General features: G+C 35.5%; 1 protein-coding gene across 2 annotated transcripts in view; it reads right to left on the reverse strand.

The window, feature by feature from the left end:
* ANKS1B (ankyrin repeat and sterile alpha motif domain containing 1B) overlaps window positions 1-25,304 on the reverse strand; it is a 449,770-nt gene that overhangs the window by 251,446 nt on the left and 173,020 nt on the right. For both annotated transcript variants that reach the window (XM_075151688.1, XM_075151680.1), the window contains exon 12: window positions 23,231-23,411. In XM_075151688.1, coding sequence (XP_075007789.1) covers window positions 23,231-23,411 — 181 coding nt within the window. The remainder of the gene's footprint in view (window positions 1-23,230; window positions 23,412-25,304) is intronic.

Raw genomic sequence — 25,304 nt, forward strand, 5'->3', positions numbered from 1 at the left:
TATGTAGTAATTTAACTCTTTATTTTGGAAGCCTGGTATTATATTAAGCTACATTTTTCTATTCTGTTCACACTACTAATATGTAGAGTTTTAACAGGATGCAAGCCTTCTGTTTATTTATTACATTTACTTATGTCATATTGTGAAGACACAAAAGCCTCTAAAAAGCAAACCATATAATTAAACGGTTCAGAAACAGAATGCATACCTGTACATGGTTTAAATGCAGTTTATTAAGCTTTCAAATACTGAAAACTAAATAAAGCCATAAATCCAGTTTTGTTTGGTATTTACATTTGAGTACAGATCTTTTTTCCAATGTGGTCTGCAAGTGATTAGTCAGTGTTTTCCCTTGCAGTAAGTGTATTAATATTTCTCATTAGCTATCAGGAGCATAAAACAGATTTGTTCAGTCTGTATGTAGAAGGGGCTAATAATACGATAAAAAACTAAGAGCACTAATTTTGCTGTCAATTCTATATCCTGGCAATTACCTCTTAAATAGGCTGCACTTTTCTTATGTTAATTAGTGATGTTTCAAAAAACCTAAACTGTGGAAAAACATTTTCTTTATTTTTTCAAGAAAAAGCAATGTATTTTGACATTTTTTCTAGAAAAAGACCAGGTTTATATATAATTATGTATATGGGTAATTTAATTCATTTGAGCTGACCAGTTCATTTCAATTTATGTGTGTGTGAGCAAAGCCACCCGAATATGGAACGGTTACATGGATTGGTGTCTCTCTAAAGACTGTCTTCTCCTGACACTAAAATAGCCACAGGTCTGAATTTTCAGTTTAGCTTTAAGTGTTTTAGAAGACACACATCCCCAGTCCCCTATATAGAAGAGACAGTTTATACAAGCAAAAAGCAAAATCATCAGGTACTTTAGCAAAAGGGTTCTTTTCAAATAGTAAATTGCCTTTGTACACAGTTCTTTGGTAGCAGAGACATGTTGAACAGAGACATGGCTTTTTCATACTCCCACCCAGCCTGGCTATGTAAGAAAAACTTGTAGAGAGCCCCTGTCACAGTGTTTTAATGTTTTGGAAACTGCAAAATGCTCTCTGTTACACTACAGACCATTGGGGTTCATAGCTGATGGAAGACAAGGAAAGGAAAAATGGAACCTTCGAACCCATCATCTCTCCCTCCAGGTACCAGAACTGTGCACTCAAACAAGTGAGCTAAAAGCATCAGAGTTCCTTATCCGCCTGTGCAGGAAAGTTACACTCCATTAGTTTATGCTAAATTCACATTTTATTTTCTTCATTGCTAAAAGGAATAAAAAAAGGAATAAAAGTTTTCATTTTTCCTTTCACTCTACATAAGCATCTTCTTAAAATACCTTCTTATTGCCTCAATTTTTACTGAAAATTAAGTAAATAAGATCTGCTGTTACAGCCCTGTGGAAAATATTCATAAACAAATAAAAAAATAAAATTGCATGACAAAAATAGCTTCAAAAATGAATGTGAGATATCAAGTAATTAAAGCCAGGAATGGCAACGTGAGTGTAAGAATTTCAACTTTTGTCATTGTATAAACTCAAAAAACCCAAATCTTTTTAATATATCATTTCTCTGTTTTCATATTACAGCATCTGGTCTGAAGAGTACTTAATCTAATTAATACATTTAAGAACAAGTTAAGAACGTAACATGGTTATTATTTCTGATCTTCCACTTATTTCAACATACTTTACCAATGAAATTTTGCTGCAGATTAGACAGAGGTAGGAGATTTACTGCAAACAATTTGATATTTTCAATTTGTAGCAAAACAAATTAGACTGATAAATTTTGTTGAAGTATTGGGCCTACCGTCCACTTTCTGTTTAATCCAAGAGGAGGAGCAGTTAAGTGCCTCTTTATCTAAGAACAGCTGAAATGTGAAAACCACCAACGGGACTCCTGAAAAATATCCTGCCCAGGAACACCGCTTCACGGAGCTACACATCTTTTGGGCAAGACTCAATCTGTATGCAGAGAAAGCAAAGCTCTAACAAGAGTTTGTGATTGTCTGCACATCTCCACGTTACGCATATTCTATCTGTGTCTCCCACCACGTCACACCACTTCTCGGTGCTTCCATTTTCTCCCTGATAACTTCCCCTATAAGAACAGAGCTAATGAAGCTTCACGTCCTCAGAGGTGCGCCCTTGGTGCTCTGACCTCATCCAATGCAACAGCTCCAGCTCTGTATTTCCTAGGAGACCCCTCCACATGCAACAGCACAGGCTTTGTCTAGTCCAGGGGAGTTTATTCACCTTACGCTTTGTAAAGTATGATGGGCAATGCTTTCTTTACATGGGCACTCGAGACTGGGAGCTCTGCACAGCACTGACTGCGTTCAGGCTAGAAGAGGGAGGAAGAAAGCAGCAGCCATGTCCCAGTCCTGGTATTTTACTGGTTGCTTAGGCAACCCAGCTCCACTGCAGTGAAACAAAACATGGAAAAAGTAATCTCACTGAATGGGAATCCACTTAATTCAGAATCAGTAACCAGTTTATGAAGTAGTACATTTTTACATAAGATCAGAAAAACTGTCTGGTTTCTATGCGTATTTTACGCCAACAAAATTGGAAAAGAACTGATATCAACAACTTGTATTATTTCCGAAATGCATCGAATCACTAAGGAAGCTGAATTTTAAATTCACTGTTCAGACAAAAATACTCATTGATATTTTGCAACACCTTCATTATAAGCAAAGCATTAAAATATTTTGGATTAATTTCTGTGATATATAGGCAAGATTTATGGAAGCCATTCTCTTATTAATTTCACAGGAAGTTTTATGTCAGTAAGACATAATGGATAACCTCTTCTTGAGCTGAATTACCCAGCTGATGCCCTGAACAGCAAAGCACAGGCTTTATAAAATCACTGCAATCTAAACACTAGTACTATTGTACTAAATCAAGGTAGTCACAGCACAGTTCCGGTACCACCTTTCATTTTGCAGATGTGGTTCTGGTCATGTCTCACCAAAAAAAATTCCTGCAATCTATACTTGCACTATTTAAATATGCATTAGTAATGGAATAAAGAAGATTAATTGTAGCAGTAATATTTCTTCCCCCATAGTATTTTAAAAGTAGTATTTACAATAAAGCTAGCTCTAATTTTAGCAATCATTCTATAGCAGTATCTTAAAGAGTGTAGTCTTCCCAGATACTCTGAATTTCATTTGAACAAATTAATATCATTTGATACAGAAGGAAATGCAGTCAGGATATGTTAAGCTAGAAGGACAATACAAGCAAATGAAGAGGCAACACGGGTTCACAGCCAAGAGTTCAGTATTTAGCACATTCAATTGAATTAGAAAAATACCAGATGCGTGGTCATTCCTTGTGTTTTAGAAAGGGAGGGGCTCCATCTAAAGACCAGAAGATCAGTGATAGAGGTGTTGGGAAAAGAGTGATTAATTCCCAGCAACTATGTCTTAGAATAAGTAATTTTCAAAACATCAAACACAGAAGAATAATCTAAATCATAGCAATGAGGCAAACATTAAAGTAGATACTGAAGCTGCTAAAAGGTCTTCTTTATGTAGCTTAGTTTAAATGTAAAATTCTAAGAACCAGCATTTAACCCAGTTTCTCAACTACATGCTAAAAATACATACTTGATTTTTTATGTATTTCCACTAGTAAGAAATCTGACAATAAATATGTCACCTACTATAGTGGCTGCATTTCATATTTTATGCTTAATGTCTCTTTAAAGATAAAACAATTATTAGTTCACTGATGTGTCACAGGTTAGCTTACAGTCAGACATATTCCTCTACTGTTGGATATATGCCTTTCTTGCTCTCTTTATTTGATATAAATGCTCAAGAAGTCTGGATCCATATTTCAGCTTTTAAGAGAAATGGAAATTAATACTTCTGGTTTTTTTTTTCGTTTAAAATATGATTTCTGTGAGAACCTCATCTTTGGCTGTTTTATAAAATGAATTGGATTCATCTCTGCATTTTTCAGGTTTTCCTCTAGTATTTTGCTGTCAGCTTTAAAAAAAACAAACCCAGAACAAACTTCTTTAAACAGCACCTTCATTTCTCAATATCACAAACTGAAAGTCTTATATTGCTTGCTTTCACAATGCTGTACTATCTATACACAGAAATGTATGCAATAATTCTTCTTGAAAAATGCACAGAAATAAATTAATAATTGGAAGCACAGTTATTCATACAACTGCTTTCATCCAAATATCATGAAACACATTTTAACGACCACTAACAGGCAGCTACCTCTGACGAACACAATGGAAACTATTCAGCAGACTATGAGCAGCATCGCCTATTCTTCTGCCATAGAAATTAAACAATATACTTCCCTTGCTTAGCATTTTAGATAGACAAACTATTGTGACCTATATGGCTGAAACTGTGATCAGCTTCTGAATGATGCATGAGCAAGGAGAGAATTAGGATTAGTCACAGCTGAAGTCCTTTTGCTCTTGTTTGTTTTTCATAAAACATTGAAGTTCTGTGTTGGAAATCCTGGGGAAACAGGGCATGTCTATGCAGGAGCATGTACACATACTTGTTAACTTAGAAAAATCTTTCTCTGCATTGAGTTTATAGATATTTTAATTATGGAGGTACTTAATTTTGTTTTTTCAATGTAAGTCATATTTGACAAAGAATGTGCCATTTATTATATTAATTAGTTCTGATTATTATGTTGATAATACCAAATGAAATCTCTATGTTTCTGTTCTTTAATCAAGTAAGCATTACTTGCATTGACTCAGTTTGCATAAAGCACGTATCAAATGTTAGATAACAAAATGTTACGCAAAATTTGGAAAAAAAAAAGTCCAGTGGTACCCTCAACTGAGTACTTTACACAGCAAAACAATTTAAACCAGTAAGACCATTGCAATGTTAAGGAATTTGAAGAAAGGTTTATATTAGATTGTTATCCTAAACTGACTCAAATATTTCAAACACAATAATGAATCCTTTGATTAAAAATATTTTTTAGAAACTAATAATTGCATCATGAGATTATAAGAAATCTTGCTTACACTGAAGGAAATGTCTCTGTAACTAAATTAACACTGACAGTTGTTTCATAAGGGCATGATGTTTACTGATATTTCCCTGAAGAAAGCTCAGTTTCATGATAATATAGCAAAAATAGGTCAAAACTTGAAAGATGAGGATATTATACTGCAAGTTTTTAATGCAGGGAGAGATCAAATTTCCACCTGCAATTTTTGTGTTCATTTAATACTCCCTGTAATAAATTACAGTACAATTGGCAGTGATTAGAGTACATCATTGCAATTTTCTTTTTGAAGAGGCAAAAGGAGCTTCATGAACACAGCAACATTTTGAGTATCAATTTAAATTCCTTGGAGTGAATTTTTACCATCTGGGAAATGCTTCACACTTAACTTATTTTCAGTAACTCTTTGCAAAATATCAGGGCAGCACAGTTTTCACCAAATCTTTCTTTATCACAATTCTATAATTCCAATATGCTATCTAATTATAAAAAAAAAATGCAGAATCACACTTGAATTGTAATTGGGACAACTTTTGTGTCTGTTTTGCTTATTCAGGCTTTGAGCTTCAAAGAGCTTTAGTAAATACCTCATTGGAAAGGTACATTTCTATTGCTAACCACACTTTTCAAAAGAGCCTTCACATTTACTATGCATTTCTGGGTCCAGACAGAGGTTCAAAGTCACCAAAAGATAATCCCATAAGAGAATATTCTATATACTTTAATTTCCCAAACATTACGCCACACACCATTAAACAATGCAAACACCTTTCAAATTTTGGATTAACATCTTCTATCCTATTACACTTCCTCATACATGGTATTCTAACGCATTTAGAATGACATCCTGTTTACTCATTCCAGAAACCTGGAAATTCTCAGAAAAGAATGTCAGATTAATTTCCACGTTTAATACTTTTATTCTCAACTGTACTTTAGATTTTATATCATCAACCAAATTCACTAATGTTTTATGCAGACAAAAGCTCCAATGATGGGTCATTAAAAGAAAATGTGTCCTCCCAACCTCAAGCCAGGAAGGGATTGTGGGATTTGCACTAAATCTGGGAAGGTTGTGAATAGAAGGGTGGCAAATGAATAGCTTCAAAGATCCACTTTAGCCACTGATGAAACCCCTTCGGTATCCTGGACAACTCTAGAACTGTCTCTAGCATGATTCATAGGTCCTATCCTTAGTGATAACATGCCCTGCCTTCACTTTATATGAAATCTCCTTATAATCCATACTAACATAGGAAGATATAATTGACCCTGAATGCCTCCGCAACAGAGATGATGACATAATGTTTCAATGCAATGACCTCATAATTTCAGAATTCAGAGTTATGCAGAAAATTGGTAAGAAAATGTCCTGAAAACCAGATAGTAATGTGACTATAGCTGTGATAGTCTGAACTAGATGTCTCTTTCAAATACAACATAATTCTACATTTTCTATTTATATACTGCTCTGAATCTACACAGGGCCAGACTGTGTACTGTTCCTGATCTTCTGTGTATGTGTGAAAGCCTGCCATAAGACCTTACACCAGCTAGCAAGACAGCTGTTCAAGAACAGCAGACAGCAACGCTCCCTGAATTCTTTTCATGCTGGGGACTGAAGAGACAAACCAATCCTCTTTTCTTTTGGCATGTTATACATTACATATCTGAGAATACCAGGCAAGGAGGTAACAGGCTGAAATTATTTTGCATGAACTTGCACTCTTAAGAAAGGGCCAAAAATACTGGAAATGGAACAAATTTTTCTAACACACCCATGCTTTTCTAATAACCATCTATCCGGCAGGATTCGAGTAAACTTCTTCATTGGCATAACATGCAATGGACAACAGACCCTCCTCTTTCTCTTATTTCCCAGAGCAGATTGTGCCCAACTGAGACAGACCATCTTTGATGCACCTCCGTCAGAAGAGCTTGTGACTATGTGCCACAATTTAGCCCATAAAGTTTTCTGAATGCTAAGTGCTAAACTTAAAATTAGGACTTACATATTATTCTATTTTTAAAAATTATATTTTTCCTGAGCAGATATTGACTCCACATCTGAGGAAGCCACAGAGAATGAGTTATTTCATCTATGGGCAGAAATAATTTTGCTTCTGGCATATACTTCAAAGCAATTTTTAGAATCTGAAACAGAAATAAGTGATGCACTGTGCTAAAATGCCCCAAATTGATCTCTAGCCTTAGAAAAAACAGGAAGCATGCAGATTTAAATGCTTTTTTAGAGCACAGAATAATCCCAAGTCTTGTCAGTTAAGCATGCCAGTCCAAGTCAAATCTGTTTTAAATCACTGTTCAGACCTATCATGCACATGTTCTACTTTAGAATTACAGATTTAGTTCAGAATGATATCCCACTGGTTTTGAACTTTGTATTTGCCTCCAGTGTTTTTAGAAAGAAAAAGCTCTTCCACACTAGTAATTTTTAATGTGTTGGAGTCTGATTCTATCTGAAATCTGCTAAACTCAGTATGAATATTTCCTCTAATACCAATAAGCTTTGGATCAGGCCTCTAGAGAATTTTAACTGGTAATCAGCATTTTAAACACATTTTCTTACTGAATTGCATATATCGTCAGTATCGGATATTCTATGACATCTTCTGAAGATAGTCATAACCATAGATATCTTACCAAATATTTTATTTTGCAAAATATATTTGCACATTTTGGTCTATACAGTGACTTCAAAGAATAATATAGAATATGTAACTATAGCATGTCATTAAAATTCCTTTATAAAAAGTCTAATTTATTTTTCAGGTTATGAATGAATGAATGGCAGCATGCAGAACAATTTGCTATATGCATTAAAAAACAGTAGCAATTTATTTTACCTGTCTTGTAAGATAACATAACTGCATTTATTTGATTTTACAGAAAAGGACAATTTAGGACTTTCCCACATAATTTTCTGCTCTTTTTGGTGGAAAATGTTTCTTCACCTATCAAAAGATTCATGAGATGTAGTTGTTGGTTTCCGTAACACTTCCCTGACAAAAGGCTTCTCAGCTCCAGAAAAGAATGTTTGGATGAAACTAGAGAATGTATGAACCTACAAGACCAGGAGTTTGAGGTATTCATTGGTGACGTGGAAAACAGAGGTTTAAATCCCTGCTCAGCCCAGGTACTTGAAAGAAGGATTTTATAGCATAGATAAGTATGCTAACCACCAAGCTGTTGACTATTTGCTTTCTCTTTCTTTTCTCTCTCCTGTTTTTGACCTATCTATCTAATTTTCCTGTTCTCTTTCTCACACAGTTTTGACAGGTGACAGTATTCCTAATCAGAATACAAAATACTTTAAAATTTCTCATCAGATTTAGTATAATCATATCATTGACATTTACTTAAGAGAACCACTGGACCTACTGCCACATCTTTAGTTTATTTCAAGCTTAGCTCTCAAGTTTCCAGAGAATAAATAAGGGGTATAATGAATGCTAAGAAATACATTTCTATTAGATGAAAAATTATTTGCTCAGAAACATTTTTTTTTTTCTGTATCATCAGTTTGTTATCCTTGCGTTATCAGATTTAGGACTAAAATGATTAATAGCTGTGAAATATAGTTAATGTCCTTTTACTATTTTGTGTATTTTTTTCCTAATACTACTTTAATGACAGTATTTAGTAATCAATTCTTAATTTGCTTGCAGATAGGATGCCAATCATACAAGATCTGTTGTCTGTGGTGTTTAGGCAGAACTTAATTATACACAGACTGATGGGTGGGTTTTTCTTTGGTTGAAATTATTGTAGCTCAGTATCAGTATATGAATATGGTGTTCAGTAGCATGAGTGGTCTTACTGGTTATGACACAAAAAAACAGAATGGAAGGAAAGTGCATATCTAATAACCAAGCTTGGTTTGTAAGTCCTAAGAAGAGTGCATATAGCTCCCATAAAAATAAATAAAGCTCTTATAGGGAAAACACAACACAATATCTAATTATAACCAGAAGTTAAAAAACGATTCAAGACATAATAATCTGTGATTATTTAAATCCCAAAAGATGGAGAAAGCAAAGAACTATATGACACTTTCTAAAGTAATTGTGCTGATTATTTATGTAGCTGATAGAAGTATTTAAGGCAACCCAATATCATCCATGGACTAATAAGAGGCAGAGTAGTCTAGACAAAATACATTATATTATTAAACCCAAAGAGTGTCATAAATTATGCATTATGAGTGTATACTTCATCAAGATTCCAGGTAAGCACCATCATGAGATATTCTTGCTTTGATATTATTGTATGTACTACATTTTGTGATAGTGGTTTGCTTTCATTGCTGGAGAAAAAGTATTTTCCCATGGCTACTGTTGCTATAGGTGATGTTTCAATTGCTGCTATACTGTGGAAGAATGTTCTTGAGAGAAAGAATATATCAGTTCAGAATTTTCTGAAATCCTGAAATAATCATAAGTCTGATTATGACACTTGATTGGAACTTGAAAAAGGTCTGTTCCAAAATTTTTCTTAAAAATTAAGCAAGGCACTTAGTACTTTGGTGCTGCTCACCTTATCCTTAATTGACATTAGTGATATTTCCACTTCCCCATCCTTTTTCGTAGCTACATGATAAGGGGCAACATGTCACTTCAGCATCAATGCTTTTGTAGTAACTGGCCATGAGTATACTCTTAGCACTCCTACATGGATGGTAAGGAACGGTACTTCAGCTCTATTTCACTGTGAAGTAGGCTAATTCAATATCTGCTGTATAGTAAAAGCATGAAGATACAGCAGATGAGGTGACCAGCTACTTGTTAAACCACCAAAATGTAGCTGCCTGCCTAAATTCTCTGAGTACTTCTGAGTAAGTCATATACTGGCCAGGGAGAACTTCCCCTGACAATACATAGACACACCATGTAGGCAGATATGAGCTGTCAGTTCCACTGACTTGGAATGATATCATCAGGGGTTTTTTTGCCTATAGGAATTATTAGAGTACGGTAAGTTCTGAAGGGGAGTACATCACTCAGAAAGGGAAAGAAAAGATGGACAGACCATATATCACTTTAGAATATGAAAAAAAAATTGTGATGAATATTTATTATTCTGTGGTCATGATACAAAACTATCTCCTAAGCTACAAAAAAAGCTTTGGGTACTATAGTCCATGCAGTCCATGTTGCTCAAGAGAAATAATGTATGTTTTTACCTTTGTAAAAAATGCCTTCGTAATACAGGGAAAAAGAGTCTTCCCTGTTCCCTGAACCTGTATTTTTAGCAGTATTTTTCTTTTTTATTTTGTTATCCAACTTCTTTCTTTTTCAATGTTGCCTTTCTCTTGCCTATGAAGATGGCATAGGATACTTTCTACAGGAGGAGGGAGAAGAGGGCAATTATGAGTATCATCATCCCACTTTTTCAGAGGGATGCGGGTGAGCTAGCTAGCAGATAGGGTTATTCTAATTGCTTAAATAAACAGCAAGCGATTCAAATAATTGAATATTTATGGTTTTAACAATGGGTTTTCCTGGAATTTACCTCAGAAAAGAAAAGCAAAACAATAAGCTTCGTTTTAAAAAACCTGTATCTCAAGTCAGGCTTTCTGATATTCGACACGATAAAAGGGACAATTAGAGGTTTTTCTATAGCTGAAATATCCAGACTCTCTCCTTTCTTGTTGTTTTCATTCTTCTGACTCTTTTGTGGTTAATAGGAGCTGATTTATACTGAAGGCTTACAGGTACATCTATATTAGTGTTTTAGTTTGGCTGGGAAATCTCCTGACAGTTCCCATTTATTGGGTTTTGGTTCACATCGTGGAGCAATCTCAGAGTGCATGAACTGTATTCCTTCTGGCTGAAATTAAATGGGAAGATGGGCTACAATGTGAGCGCTGTTCCTTGTTGACACTTTGGTAGAAAATACACGATTTGTTCTTCCACCATTTTTAAGGTGCCACTAAACACTCTAAGACAATATTTTAAGATCCAGCAAGTATATGATACACAGGATTCATTTGAAGGATACCCAGTTTTTACTTTTGCCTTAGTAATAACAATATTAAACTGCCTCTTAGTGGCCTGTTGCATAGGTAAATGTAGATTTTTCATAATTTAAACCCATTTATCAGAAACAAAAATACCCAACAACAACCCCACTGTCCTGCTATGGGAAACACCAAAACTAGTAACAAAAAAGTAAATTAACTTTTAATCATTTGTTATTGAATTATTTCTATTGAAATATTGAATTATTATTGAAATATAGTATTGGTTTATAGTATTTTATGGAATCCAGTGAACATTAAAACTGAATAAATCTACATCTACCTTTCTCCTGATTATAGCTCATGTAAGCTAAGCATAACAGTAACAAGACAGGTCTCGAACATGAATATATATGTATGTATATCTGATACATTGATAGCTTGATCAATGAAAAGCTGCTAGAGGAGCATTATATTTGAAGAAAAACTTAAATTTAATTTTAAAAAAGTAAGCATACTGGGCCCCAGAGAATTCAACTAAGTTGAATTTAAACTAAACTAGATTTTAATTAAAGTGGTACTAAAAATGCTATGATGAAATTATTTTTTTTATGTGTTTGGGTTTTCACGTATAGCTTGAGGTTTTGAATGGAGATTCTTCTTTCTTGACAAGTAAGCACCTTGCGAACAATTGTGCAAGGACATACTTTTCTACAGCCACTTAAAACCTGACTGATACCAAGCACGGATCTTATTATCAAAGCTACAAGCTATCCAATGCATTAAAAAAGAGACTGCAGATAGCATTACAAGTTATTGATCATCAGAAGTGTGACACAAAGGAGTGTGACTCCTTGGTAAGATTATGTAGAAGTCTATGTTTGATTTTTTTTGATGACACGAGATGTGTGTTGCCTCTACTGTCGCCAATATGGATTCTGGGGAAGGAGGATTATAGAGAATCTTGCCATTCCTATAAGATATGTCTGGAGACAGCAATTCTTAAATGTTTTCTTAAAAAAAAAAATCCTTAGGAGATGAGTAATATTATTCCTTCTGAGCTGTACAAGATCGACCCAGAGTTCTTCTTAACAGGGTACTTCAGCACGACTTAAATATTAAGAAATAACATACATAAATAATGCCACTACAGAGTAAGTCTTCAATACTTTCATTCTTGTAAATGTACAAACAGTAAATAGCCACTAATGAGCTATAAAAAACATCAACAAAAGTGGGAATAAGACTTTTCTTTCAAATGATTTAACAAAGGATTTCTCTTGACAGAAGAAGAACATCCATAACTAGGAAAAAAAGCCATGATCCAAAAGAAAATGATTCTATGTCTCAGGAATTAAGAATCTTAGTTCTATGAACAGTGCTGCTGGAATGCAGAAAATTGGCATCAGCTGGTGTCACAATCTGCTAGGCGCAAGTCACACAAATGAAAGCTCTAGAACATAAACAATGGACCCACTTTTCAGCCTTCTGAATTTTTAAATGATTGGAAACAAAAGCTGCAACCCCCTCATGGGGATTAGATATTTAGTTAAGCGTGGAACTCCTTGCAATAATATCTTGTGGGTACAAAAATTATACATGGGTCCAATGGGAATAGATAAATCCATAGAACATAAATCTACTAAGGTTAAATAATACATAGGAAACATCCAGGAGGACCTTGGGCTTAGGAGGACCTTGGGCCGCAAATCGTTGAAGGCTGTAACGACATTCTGAAGAGGTATCACTATGCATTTTTTTTGCAATTACACGTTTCCCAAAAGCATTCATATTTGGTCACTGTCAAATATGATACAAATATGATACAAGATAAAACTTTACTCTTACTCAGGCCAACCTTTCTAATGCTTTTTATTTTATGTCCTTCTGTTTTTGTTAAACTTATGAGAATTTATTCATTTGGGTCTCTGACGGTTCTGACATATTTTCAGAGTACAGCTTTGTATCTTCCCCAGACATGGCCATCTGCCCTATCTTCTTCATCTGAATAAGTCCAAACTCTCAGTGAATCCTCTGCATAACTCTAAGAAGATGATGAGTCTCTTACTATGTAAAAATTAGAAATGGAAGAAAAAATTCTTTCAATTCATACAACTTTAGAATTAGAGCTACATTACAACATACAGAACTTGTATGACCAAGTCCAAAATTAGATATAACATATAGTGTTTCTGTAGATTTTCAAAGAAACCAATAAAAATTGACAGTTTCAATTTATATTATTTGTTATATCCTGAATTTGTGCAATTATTTATTTCTACCAAAGCGTAGAAATGCTCCTGAGAGCAAGGAATTTTTTTTTTCAAATTTGCCAGTATCTTTTTGAATTCTTATCTAATTAGAAACTATCAAACTAGCTACTGTATAGAAGTTATTCAATAACATAGGAAAAAACAGATGTAAATATTTTATCTTGGTTTATAGTAAGATCAGTCATTCTGAAACCATTCATGAAAGTGTCTCAGATTTATTGACTAATTCCTGCTGAAAAAAAAAGGTTTTCGAGGCTAAAATAAAAATTCTGGAACTCAGGGTGTCATCTCCATTTTAGACAAAATGATAGCAGCTATTCCAGAATGAGGGAGATCTGGGTTCAATTTTCTCCTTTCACTAAATGGCATCAAACTTTCATTTTCCGCAAGAATACTACCACCTGCAAGGTACTCTGATATATGTCTCTTTTACATTGTTCAACTACAGCTGGTTATAAAATACCTAGTTAATTAGCTAATGACTAAGACTGACTCTACCCTAGTTGTTGGATATTCACCAAAGGTACAGAAGGCTTGTTTTCCCACCCATATAGACCATTTTTTAATACAGTGTGGAACAACATAAAAAGAGAGATTTATTACAGCAAATGATAGTAGCATTACAATTGGATAGCAAGGAACAGCAAATAGAAGAAGATGTAGTTGAGTTACCTAAACAGAGAGTAAGAAAGAGAAATAAAAATTGTCTTTTATTTCAGAATGGTCTTAGGAGAAAAGAAAACAGGTAAAATTCTTTGTTACTGGTTGATATGTAAAATAGAAAGTTGTTTCTTTTTTTAAAACTGGAGATCACTAAGTATGCTCGTTGGACTAAAAGTTCCTTTAAAAAAACAGGCACGTTTTTGCCATTTCCTTCAGTTCTAATCATCTCACATAGGGCGCAGAAATATAGCTGGTGAGCAGAAAGCTTTCTAAAAGATACAAACATTCTGGCAAGAAGAAGCAGAAAAGCGATTAAATATGAATAAGAGGACACGATAACAAGAAAAGAAAAATAGGTTGAATGTAAGATAGAATATTCTAAATAATGCTACAATCAGTTTAAATGCATTCACAGAGTGAAAGAAAACTGTACCACAAACAATGCTGTGAGGAACTGAAGACTGAAACATCCTAGTGCTCTTTTCTCATAGCCCTCATCTTGCAATGGCAATTCTTCTGACTGATGAAGTTTTTATGAGCATCCCTCCAGAGCTTGGTCAATCTTATTTACAAAATGTCCAAAGGAAAAATAAGGGGACAATACAAGGCATGCTGACAGCCTAAAGACTAAAATGATCTGTCTCTGCAAATGGTCCTGCTACAAGTTAAGGAGTTATTTTGCTTCCAGCTTAGTAAAAAGAACCAAAACAGCAAAGCAAAGAGCTGACTAAGATGACAATCAGATAAATATGAGTATTGCCTATAGTTACTGTGCTTCTAGTAATGGCTAAGAATTGTAAATGAAACATTACAAAAAATATTTTTTCTTTTGACCTTAAATGTCAAGATAATTATTATAACTGGAAAAATGCACGTCATATATATATAATTAAAAATGTAAATTATATTGCTTTTAACAATTGCATTCATAACATGTTCCTCCAAAGAAGCTCTTTAAAAATTCTTTATAGAATTACTGTTGTAATATCTGATGTTCCTTCAGGAAAACATTTTATGCTATGATGAACCACTAATACATGCCTGTTCTGTCATCTCACAACGAAGAGGATGTGTGCAACTAAACGAAGTGTAATAGATTTTAATAGCACAAACAGACATGTACACACACATGCATACATTACTTTATGTTTATTTCATGGGCAAAAACAGAGTCGAAGAAATAGCTAATACCTGAAGCCGACTGTAGTGTAACGCGTAGTGTTCCTAAGGATCCTGAGGGAAATCTTCCCCACTTTTAAGACAGTCTCTAAAAAATTCTCATCTCCAGAATCATCACAGCACTGCTATTTCCTACCTTCCTGCTTTCCAGATTGAAGCCTAAGAATTTAGGCTTTGAAAATTAGTAAATGTATTTTACATATTACATGGGATTTTTTTTTCCCCTATATTGTCAACAGTTGCTAACTGGCTTTATTCATAGTAAGCAAATGATGTGGGGGAAAAGAGCAAATTCTCTGAAGAATAGCTATTTGAATAAAAGATAGGCACGCACATTGCTCAACACATGCCTATCCACATGTGGTCAGATGGTTCAGAATTTAATTTGAAAAGAGATTAGCTGTTCATGTCATTTCTTGTTTTAACATATCCAATGCTATAGCTGACAACAGAGCTCAGAGATCCATCTACAGTTTTATTCCTTCAATATGCCTGCTTCAAATTGTTTTATTTTCATATTAGTTTACTATTGACTTAGCAAACGGAATGTCCACCTAGTTAGTGACATGTGAGACAGTATGTTTGGAAAGCAGGTTCAGGCTAACAGCTACTAAGTGGGTTTAGCCCAGATAATTCATTCAAGCCTGAGAAAAGACTGAAAGATAACACTGTATAGGCATTACTGACGAGCTAGGTAACACTGTCGTGAAGTTTAAGCTGGAAAAATATAACTATATCTCCAACAAGATTATTTTTAAGTTCAGGTCGCATGGGATTTAGGGGCTTATTGTATCTAATGTTTCATGCAAGCACTAGTACAGAAGATCAGTTTTTTGCAAAAAGATATATTGTTTTTGAATGGAACAGCAGGAGTCAGTTTGATCTACAGCTTTCCAGGCATCACCTCACTTGATCCTTCTGCTATTAGATTTTTGTACATTACACACTGCATGTTGACATATATGTAACAGTGAGATATAATTACAATGAGCTTCATGAAGTACGTTGTTTTGGAACTGGAAGATGTAAAGACAATAATAGTTAACAAATAGAAGATTATAATATTAATTAACCTTACATTTTTCTGCTCCTGTGGGACAGACTGTATCTTTGCCTTGGATAACTATGCAAAGGCTGGAATCAGAAGCAACAAAAAGAAGTGCAACATAAGGTGACCTTAACATGCTACATCTGCTGGACAACTTAATTAGAACAAAAAAGAAATTGTTTGAGACAGTATCGAGTATGATCCCCAGTAGCAGTTCCTGGAATTAGCTCTACTACGTCTTATTAATTGCACTCAGTTGAACTTGGCTATAAATTGAAGGGAAAAAAGATACAATCTCACAGATGAAAGGCTCAAATTAACCTGGTTTGAAAAATGCCTTGGCAGATTTTGTTGTATTGTAATCAAGAATCATAGAATCATAGAGCAGTTTGGGTTGCAAGGGACCTTTGAAGGTCCAACCCCTCTGCAATGAACAGGAACACCTTCTACTAGATCAGGTTGCTCAGAGTCCCAACCAACCTGACCTTGAATGTTTCCAGGTATGGGGCATCTATCACATCTCTGGGCAACCTGTTCCAGTGTTTCATCACCCTCATTGTAAAAAATTTCTTCCTTATAGCTAGTCTAAATCTACCCTCTTTGAGTTTAAAACCATTCCCTCTTGTCCTGTCACAACAGGCCCTACTAAAAAGTTTGTCCCCATCTTTCTTACAAGCCCCCTTTAAGTACTGATAGGCCACAATAAGGTCTCCCTGGAGCCTCTTCTCCAGGCTGAAAAACCCCAACTCTCTCAGCCTTTCTTCATAGGAGAGGCGTTCCATTCCCCTGATCATTTTCGTGGCCTTCCTCTGGACCCGCTCCAACAGGTCTATGTCTTTCTTGTGCTGAGGGTTCCAGACGCAGTACTGGATGCAGTACTGCAGGTGGGGTCTCACCAGAGCAGAGTAGAGGGGCAGAATCACCTCCCTCGACCTGCTGGCCACGCTTCTTTTGATGCAGCCCAGGACACGGTTGGCCTTCTGGGCTGTGAGCGCGCATTGTCAGCTCACGTTCAGCTTTTCGTCCACCACTATCCCCAAGTCCTTCTCGGCAGGGCTGCTCTCAATCCCTTCATCCCCCAGCCTGTATTGATACTGGGGGTTGCCCCGACCCAGCTGCAGGACCTTGCACTTGGCCTTGTTGAACCTCATGAGGTTCACATGGGCCCACTTCTCAAGCTTGTCCAGGTCCCTCTGGATGGCATCCCGTCCCTCAGGTGTGTCAACTGCACCACTCAGCTTGGTGTCATCTGCAAACTTGCTGAGGGTGCACTCGATCCCACTGTCTGTGTCATTGATGAAGATATTAAACAGTACTGGTCCCAGTATGGACCCCTGCAGGACACCACTTGTTACCGATCTCCATCTGGGCATTGAGCCGTTGACCATTACCCTCTGGATGCGACCATCCCACCAATTCCTCATCCACCGGACAGTTCACCCATCAAATCCATACCTCTCCAATTTAGAGAGAAGGATGTTGTGGGGGACCTGTGTCAAAGGCCTTACAGAGGTCCAGACAGATGACATCTGTAGCTCTTCCCATGTCCACTGATGTAGTCACTCCATCATAGAAGGCCACTAGGTTGGTCAGGCAGGACTTGCCCTTGGGGAAGCCAGGCTGGCTGTCTCAAGTCACCTCCCTGTCCTCCATGTGCCTTAGCATAGCTTCCAGGAGGATCTGTTCCATGATCTTCCCAGGCACAGAGGTGGGACTCACTCGCCTGTAGTTCCCTGGATCTTCCTTTTTTCCCTTTTTAAAAATGGGGGTTATGTTTCCCCTTTTCCAGTCAGTGGGAACTTCATTGGACTGTCACGACTTCTCAGATATGATGGATAGTGGCTTAGCAATAAAAGAAGACGATTAAGAAAATTAAAAACCAGAGAAAAGAGCGCTTGAATTTGACCTTCTCAGGCGCTTCATCTGGAAAAGAGTTCTCAATCAATGATAGGTTGGTACAGCCTTGTAATACCAGTTTTCAGATGTTCCCTCACTGGAGGTGCAGGTGTCCATATACAGGAGATGGGAATGTTTTATTTACCAGCATTTATTGATTATGCTTATTTCATTACATGCCAATATTTTCCCCTTTCTCTGTCACTGGAAAACCATGTGTTCTTTTGGTAACTAGTAAGGTATTGTTAACAAACACAGACAGTGTACCATGAACTTACATATAGCACACCTAAAAATACCCTCTAGCAATAAAAGATATTTTCTTTTTTCTTTGAATTCCCTTCATTTTGTATTTCACTTCTAGTAATTCCAAAACTTTTTATAAAGAAACAAGGTTTGAAGAGTCTGCATAGACATCACAGTTTGATCTTTTCATATCAGATTTTAATAAATGAGATATTTGACTAAGAAAATAATGTTGACAAATACGTGACTTCTTCAAAAAGCAGCTTTGCTAATGTCATATAAAGGAACATTCCTGCAGCAGAATAAATTTTGACTGTATCTAGGAATGCAACATAGCAAGGAATTTTAGACCAGACCTCTGAACCAAGTTTCTAATACTTTCTAACAGCCACAGTAATATGCTGAATATCTTGATTCTCTCAAAAGAGAAAGATAAAACTGCAAGTTTATCTTCAAGTGTAGGGCTGCTTTTGCTTCAGAAAAATCGGGCTTGTGAGACAGAACAACTTGATCAGATATTTACTTTAAAGAAAGATCTGAAGACACTTCTAGAAGAAACCTAAGATGTGACTCAAATATTACTTTTTTTGTGGTAGAAGAGAAAAAATTATAGTCCACATACTAAAGATTGAATTCTTGGATTGTACATTCTGGGTTGTTCTAAGGAACAATGTAGCCTTCTTAGATGAATGAAATAATGTTACTCAAACTCAGAAAACAAGACATGTAAAAAGAGTAAGAGCTACACTAAGGTCCTACAGTGGAGACAGACTTTGTAAATAAGAGATAAACTCAGTAAATACCTTTAGGTACCACAACAAGATGCGGGAAAAACTGTATGCTCTTTTACAATGAACGGTATAGAGAATTTACTGAAAATGTAAAGATTTTCTTGGACTGAAAATAAAGATTGTAATGAGATTACCTACAGACAACTGCTGACATTTTTGCTGCATACATGCATCTGAGTGCAGATCTATTTTCTGATCTGAAACAGAACAAGAATATCTGCAGAACTGCCTTTTTAATTTCACAGTCCAATTATACTCAGTACAAGAAGACATAATGAAGTTAATATGGGTTAGAGAAAAATCCATTATTCTGACTGATCAAGCAGAAATGAAAAATAAAATAATCCAGAGTGACAATTTCAGTTGCAAGTGTGTTGATTGTGCCAAGCTGACGTTACCAGGATGGCCACAATTTTGCTGCCTTCAATCTTTAAGATCTACAGTTTCAAAAGAACTTCATGGATATATATAACAAGGCATAGACCTGATTAGAGAGGCACCTCCCCGAAAGCCCAGACTGCCCTCTTCTGGAGTGAATGATCTTGCACATCCAGTGGTCTTTGTTCACCGTCAAAGTTATATGAGGAACATCTCACAAACGAAACCATCACCTGATTATCAGGTCTTTAATTTTTTATTTGTGTTATCATACAAAACACCTACTAAACATGTATTCATGACTAGCATCTTGCCATGACAGAATTACATACAGTAATGACTTCCTTGTGCAATGGAGTGGACTCACTTTTAGTATAGAAAGTTTAATGGTAGTAGCTGACATTATTTGGATCCACTGACCCACAACTTGAGGTGAAATGCAATGCCATAAAAGCACGATCATTCACTCTGAATTCCAGAACACTTCTATGAAGTCAATGTTCTTGCTGCAAATAAAGCTGTGAAAATAGGCCACGCCAAAGCTGCATTCACAGTCTGCCCTATGTATACTGGAGTGAGAGAAGAGTTTCCATCAACTTGTTGCAGGTTCTTCCACCAGTTAAAGTTCAAAACAAGTAACAGAATCTTTATCCTTACATTTTAGTTGCAGGCAACCTGATATTAAGGTATCTTCTGCCATCCATGCAGGCAACATACACGGTTTTGTTTACACTACAAGGTCATCTGATCCCAAAGCTAAAGCACATACTTACCATTATATGCGGACTGTTCTCCAGCTAATTAATCAGAAAATGTTGTCATATGCTGTCAGTCGGATAATATAGTGCTGTGGTAGAGTTCAGTGGTTTTCTACTTGATAGAAATACACTTCTTGAAAATCGGGATCCCTGTTTCAAATCAGGGGATGTAGGGAATTAGCAACACCAAGACTAAAACTGTGATCCCCAAATATAAAACGGAATTTTCTCTAATCCATCGAAAGTTACAAGAGATTGATTCTTCTTTCGTAGCAGACTATTGAGGTAGAGGTAAAATGATGAAGATTTTAGAATAATTATTTTGTTGTATTCATCTCCCAGTCTCATCTGAATGATAATGAATCATTGCAAGTTTCCTGAAGAAAACATAAAAAGCACTGAAATTGAGTAAGGAAATACTAATGCCTTATTTAGATGGCAGTTCCTGATTTAGAAATCCTGTAAAAAGCATTTTGATTGTTTCAAAGAAGGCAACAGAAAACTACTAGCTGCAGTTACCATGAAAATGGGTTCATTCTGTATATTGTTTCTTTCTGGTCAGCCAGAAGACCCTTGACCTCAATAAGCATGATAAAATAATTCGTTGCTTTTTGCCAATGATTCTTTTTAAAAAAAACCGAGACACGCAAATGCCCAAGAATATAATATAGAAGGAAACACTCAAACGCGCACAAATCCTCAATTATTATTAAACTAAACATTCTTTTAAGGTGCAGATCTTCCATGCATTTTCAGAACAATTTGGCAATTCAGAGTATTATAATCAAGACATATGATGAATTGTAATTGTTGTCACCGCATATCTGGAAAAGTAACAAGGAACCTTTCAGTGAAACAACAGCTAGCTAAAGCAGAAAAAAAGCTGAACACTGCTTCTGCTACTTCTTGCTGACCATTATTATTCAAGGTTCAGTTTTTAACAATCTAGGTAAGAGACAAGCCTCGGAGACTTTTCCAAGAGAGACAATTTTGATCTGTTCTTTCTATTTTGCTATTCTCTTTACACACTAGTACTCCTTGTCTCTTGCAGAATTACAGTGCATCATCTATCATTAAGGAGTCGAAAGGACCTTAATGAGCAAAATAAAATGTTGGTTTTTTCATTCAGACTAAGATTGCATCTAATCTGTGATCCTATATATTACTTAAATAATTCTAGGATAGAAACCATCTGAGAAAGGGGGGGTGGGTGGAATTGCACTCTTACTATAATTATTTCATTTACTGATGGTAAATTAATGATTTACTTATGGTAAACTGTACTCTTGAAAAACTTGTAGAAGATGCCCAGAACTTCAGAACCAGTCATTTTGCCTTTATTATTTTCTCAGCTTTCCAGGCAGAGAGGAAATTCAACTTCCACTCAATCCATAAATCAAACTCATCCACAAATTAGAAATGTACAGTTCTAATAAGCATGAGATTATAGTTCCAATTTCAAACCAAATGAAATGCAGTGATTAAAAGTTACTGAGTGCAGTGCATTGTAAATTTAACCAAAGAAGACAAAAGTAAAGCAAATCCAGATATTATGAAGAACTTAACCAGAACTGTGCAACAGCAGAAATCTGGAGAAGTTTATTATCTAATTCCAATGAATGTTCTTTCTGTTTTCTTATTTTTGCTTTTAAACATCAAGACATAGTATCATTCAACTACCCAGAATAAAATTGTGATCACTGAAGAGAATTTACAGTGGAAAAAACAATAACAATAAAAACTACCCAAACCCCTAAAGAACCAAATGACCCCAGACCTAGGAATAAAAGATACCATTCAAATTAATTATTTCCAGTTAGGCTTGAAAAGATTTGCTATATCCACGAATATAAGCACATTCTTTTTCAAGTTTCAAAGATAACGACACAGCCAGTCCAAGAAAAACAATATGAATAATTTCTGATCATTTTAACTCTTTCTTCATCATAACAGATAGGATTTCTCACTCTGAACTTATTTCACGACAGTTCTTTAACAATATAGTTTTCCTTTGATCTAACTAGGAAATAATTTTTTTTTTAATCATTTAAAAGCAACAGTTTTCAGAATTTTCAAACCCTACCAACCAGAAACGTAGAGGATTCATCTCATTTGAAGACCAATGCTACAGAAGCCAATTGATAAGTTTGTACTGAATTTCAACATTTGTATTATCTTTTATTTTATAGCAATCTACTTCTATTTATATCTTTAAAAGAAATAACTCCATCTGCAGATCCCATAAACTAGCTATCAAAGACATTTAGTTTCAATACATTTCCCAAATACTATACTTTCCTGCTACAAGTTTAGCCTAAATAAAGGGCTAAATGAAGGAACAGAAGCAGCTAAATGCACCATTTACTGACACTTTCTTGCTCCTGAAGTTTTGATCTGTGAAGAAGAAAATATTTTAATCCTGTTTAAAGCATTTTCGTTATGTAAACCTCTACAAACAGATAAAACCTCCACAGTTACAATCACACTATTACTCTATTCAATTCTTATCATCAGAGCAAATATATTAAAGTTTTGCTTTAATGAATCCCATTACTACTGCAGAAACGTTGTCAGGTGACTTAGAAATCTTCCCTTCCTCATCTTTGCTGATGGTTACATAATGATTTCTAATTACATTTTTCCAACTTAAAGTTCATATTAGAGAATGCTGACCACACAATGATGAAAGTAGGTGTGTACCTGCATCATCGTAACTTCAAAAACTACAATATCTAAACTCTAGGCATTTCTGTAAAACAAAGTTTGGTTTATTCAAAATATAACATTCAGGAAAAAGTGTATTTTAATAATATTGGTCATGAAATATGAGAACCCTTTGCTGAACAGCAGAAAAAAAATCAGGAATAATTTTGTGTATTTATGATAAATGTATTTCACTACCAAAGACAACAGCAATTCCAGCTTAAACCCACAGACCTATAGTTTTATAAAGCTTTGTTGATAGGCAAAGTAAGCTTTTTTTTCTATACCTGGAAGTTCTCTCTCTTCAACACTGTATTCCCGAGATCCAAAGGAATAATTAGCTGGACTGATTGCAGGAGTAGAAATAAAACTTGTACAGCCAATGGATGAGTTGATTTCAAAATAATTGTGGCTGTGATTCACTCGGTGAAATTCCAGAGAAGATACTATTGATGTGCGCTGCTTGGGCTACAAAAAAAATAGAAGTTTGGAGTGAAAAATACAGACTTTTTGTATAGTTTTCATTACTTGACATTTAATAAATTTACCTACGGTTTCTCTCTTTTTACTGTTTTTATTTGGCTCAAAGGTTATACTAGTAAAAATAATTTCATATGACAAGCTGTGGTGTGTAGAGATAATTTCTTCCCAAAATTTGGATTAATCTTTATTAGAAAAAATGCATGTCTTCATTCTAATCAATTTAATTCAAAATAAAATAGGGTTTTACAGCCTTGCACATAATAATTGCAATCATCTTTTGATAAGAAAGGGAGCTCTTCACCAGCTGCATTGCTGGGTACATCTTGCAAAACAATTAGACCGCTGATGCCTGTATAATGAAATTTACAAAATAATACCAAGCACTCATCACTCGAAAGCAACCCTCTGCTGTTTATTCAATTTATGAAGGGCTGCCTTAAATATTCAAATACTGAAATGTGTAAAAGCTTAGGGGAAAAGCGTCAGCTTAAAAAACATACATGAAAATCAAACTTTCTTCATGAGTTTTCACGGAATAGTGAAAAACTTGATACTAGTTTGTATCAAACATTTACTTTTGAAGTGAACCTCTTCATTGACCCTACTTAATGGCTGTGCTTTGGATCGCAGAGCAGCTTCAGAGCACAAGAAACTCGTTCCTTTTGAGTGGATCTACACTATAAGGTACATTACAGGATTGTATAAAATGTGCTCCAACCCTTTATGGCCTTTTGACCATAGGACCACACTAATGCTAGCCCAAATTAAAACCAATGAAATCTATGTAGTGTGATCATCAGGTCAGCAACAACTTTTTCACTACACAGATCTGTTCCCATTGCACTGTACTACGTATTAATATAGACATAACCTTAGTGCTCGATGCCATGGACTATAAGCCACAGACCATTTTGCAATGTCATACTAAATAGTCTGTTGCAGCTCTCATCTGGCTCCATACTCAAAATATCCTATCCCCACGATGCTCCTTGCTGCTTCAAGACCAATGACCTGGAACGTTAAACGTCTCCTTCAAAATAGAGGAGGCCCTGCATCCAGGTGTATAGCTGTCTGTATATTTATTTCACGACAGTGAAAAACATCTCAGGAACTGCTGCCTTAGACAACTAAAGGTGGGAAAAGTAAATAGAAAAAGAGAGTAAAGGGTGCTTTAATTCTTCTTGTTTTAGCACGTCAGGCTTAACAGGTCAGAATATTTCATTTTTAGGTTATGAGCCCTGCAATGTTTGTGTTACAAATACAGAACTAGACTGTTTCCACTAACAAATCACCCTTTCTATTGGAATGTCAGACAAAAACTTAAATAGACTTAGGTTTGCATAATATTGATTGTTTGTTAAAGCTGTGTTGGGCACCATGTGAACTAACCGTGTCCTCTTAAAACAGAAATATTGCAAAGGGTAAATTTGAGCATTCATCTGGAACTCATCTACAGTCTATAGAGGGGATTTACTTTCTTTAATAATTAAGACCAGCTTCTGCTTTGAAAGGCTGACTCCTAAGGCTAGTAATTTCATGGGAGAGTCCAATGAACAGGGACAGACTCCAACATCAAACGGTCTGGTTAAAAGTCATTGTTTGGGACCTGAGCCAAAATAACTCTCTGATCAGACCAAAAATATTCATGTGTACTAATTAAACCTGAACTGCACACTTTTCCTAGACAACAAATTCATCAATGACCTAATTATTTCTAAAACTGAAAAAGATCTCCGGTCATTTAGAAACATGTTCCTGGCCCTTTCCCAAGCAATGCTGTCTTTGTGGTTTTGCAGGAATTCAGCTTCTGAGTTGAAAAGGTGACACTTCAAGTAACATGATGTGCAGGATCTCTGATTATTCCAAAACTGAGACAGT

This window comes from Calonectris borealis, chromosome 1 (assembly GCF_964195595.1).
Source record: "Calonectris borealis chromosome 1, bCalBor7.hap1.2, whole genome shotgun sequence".
NCBI lineage: Eukaryota > Metazoa > Chordata > Aves > Procellariiformes > Procellariidae > Calonectris > Calonectris borealis.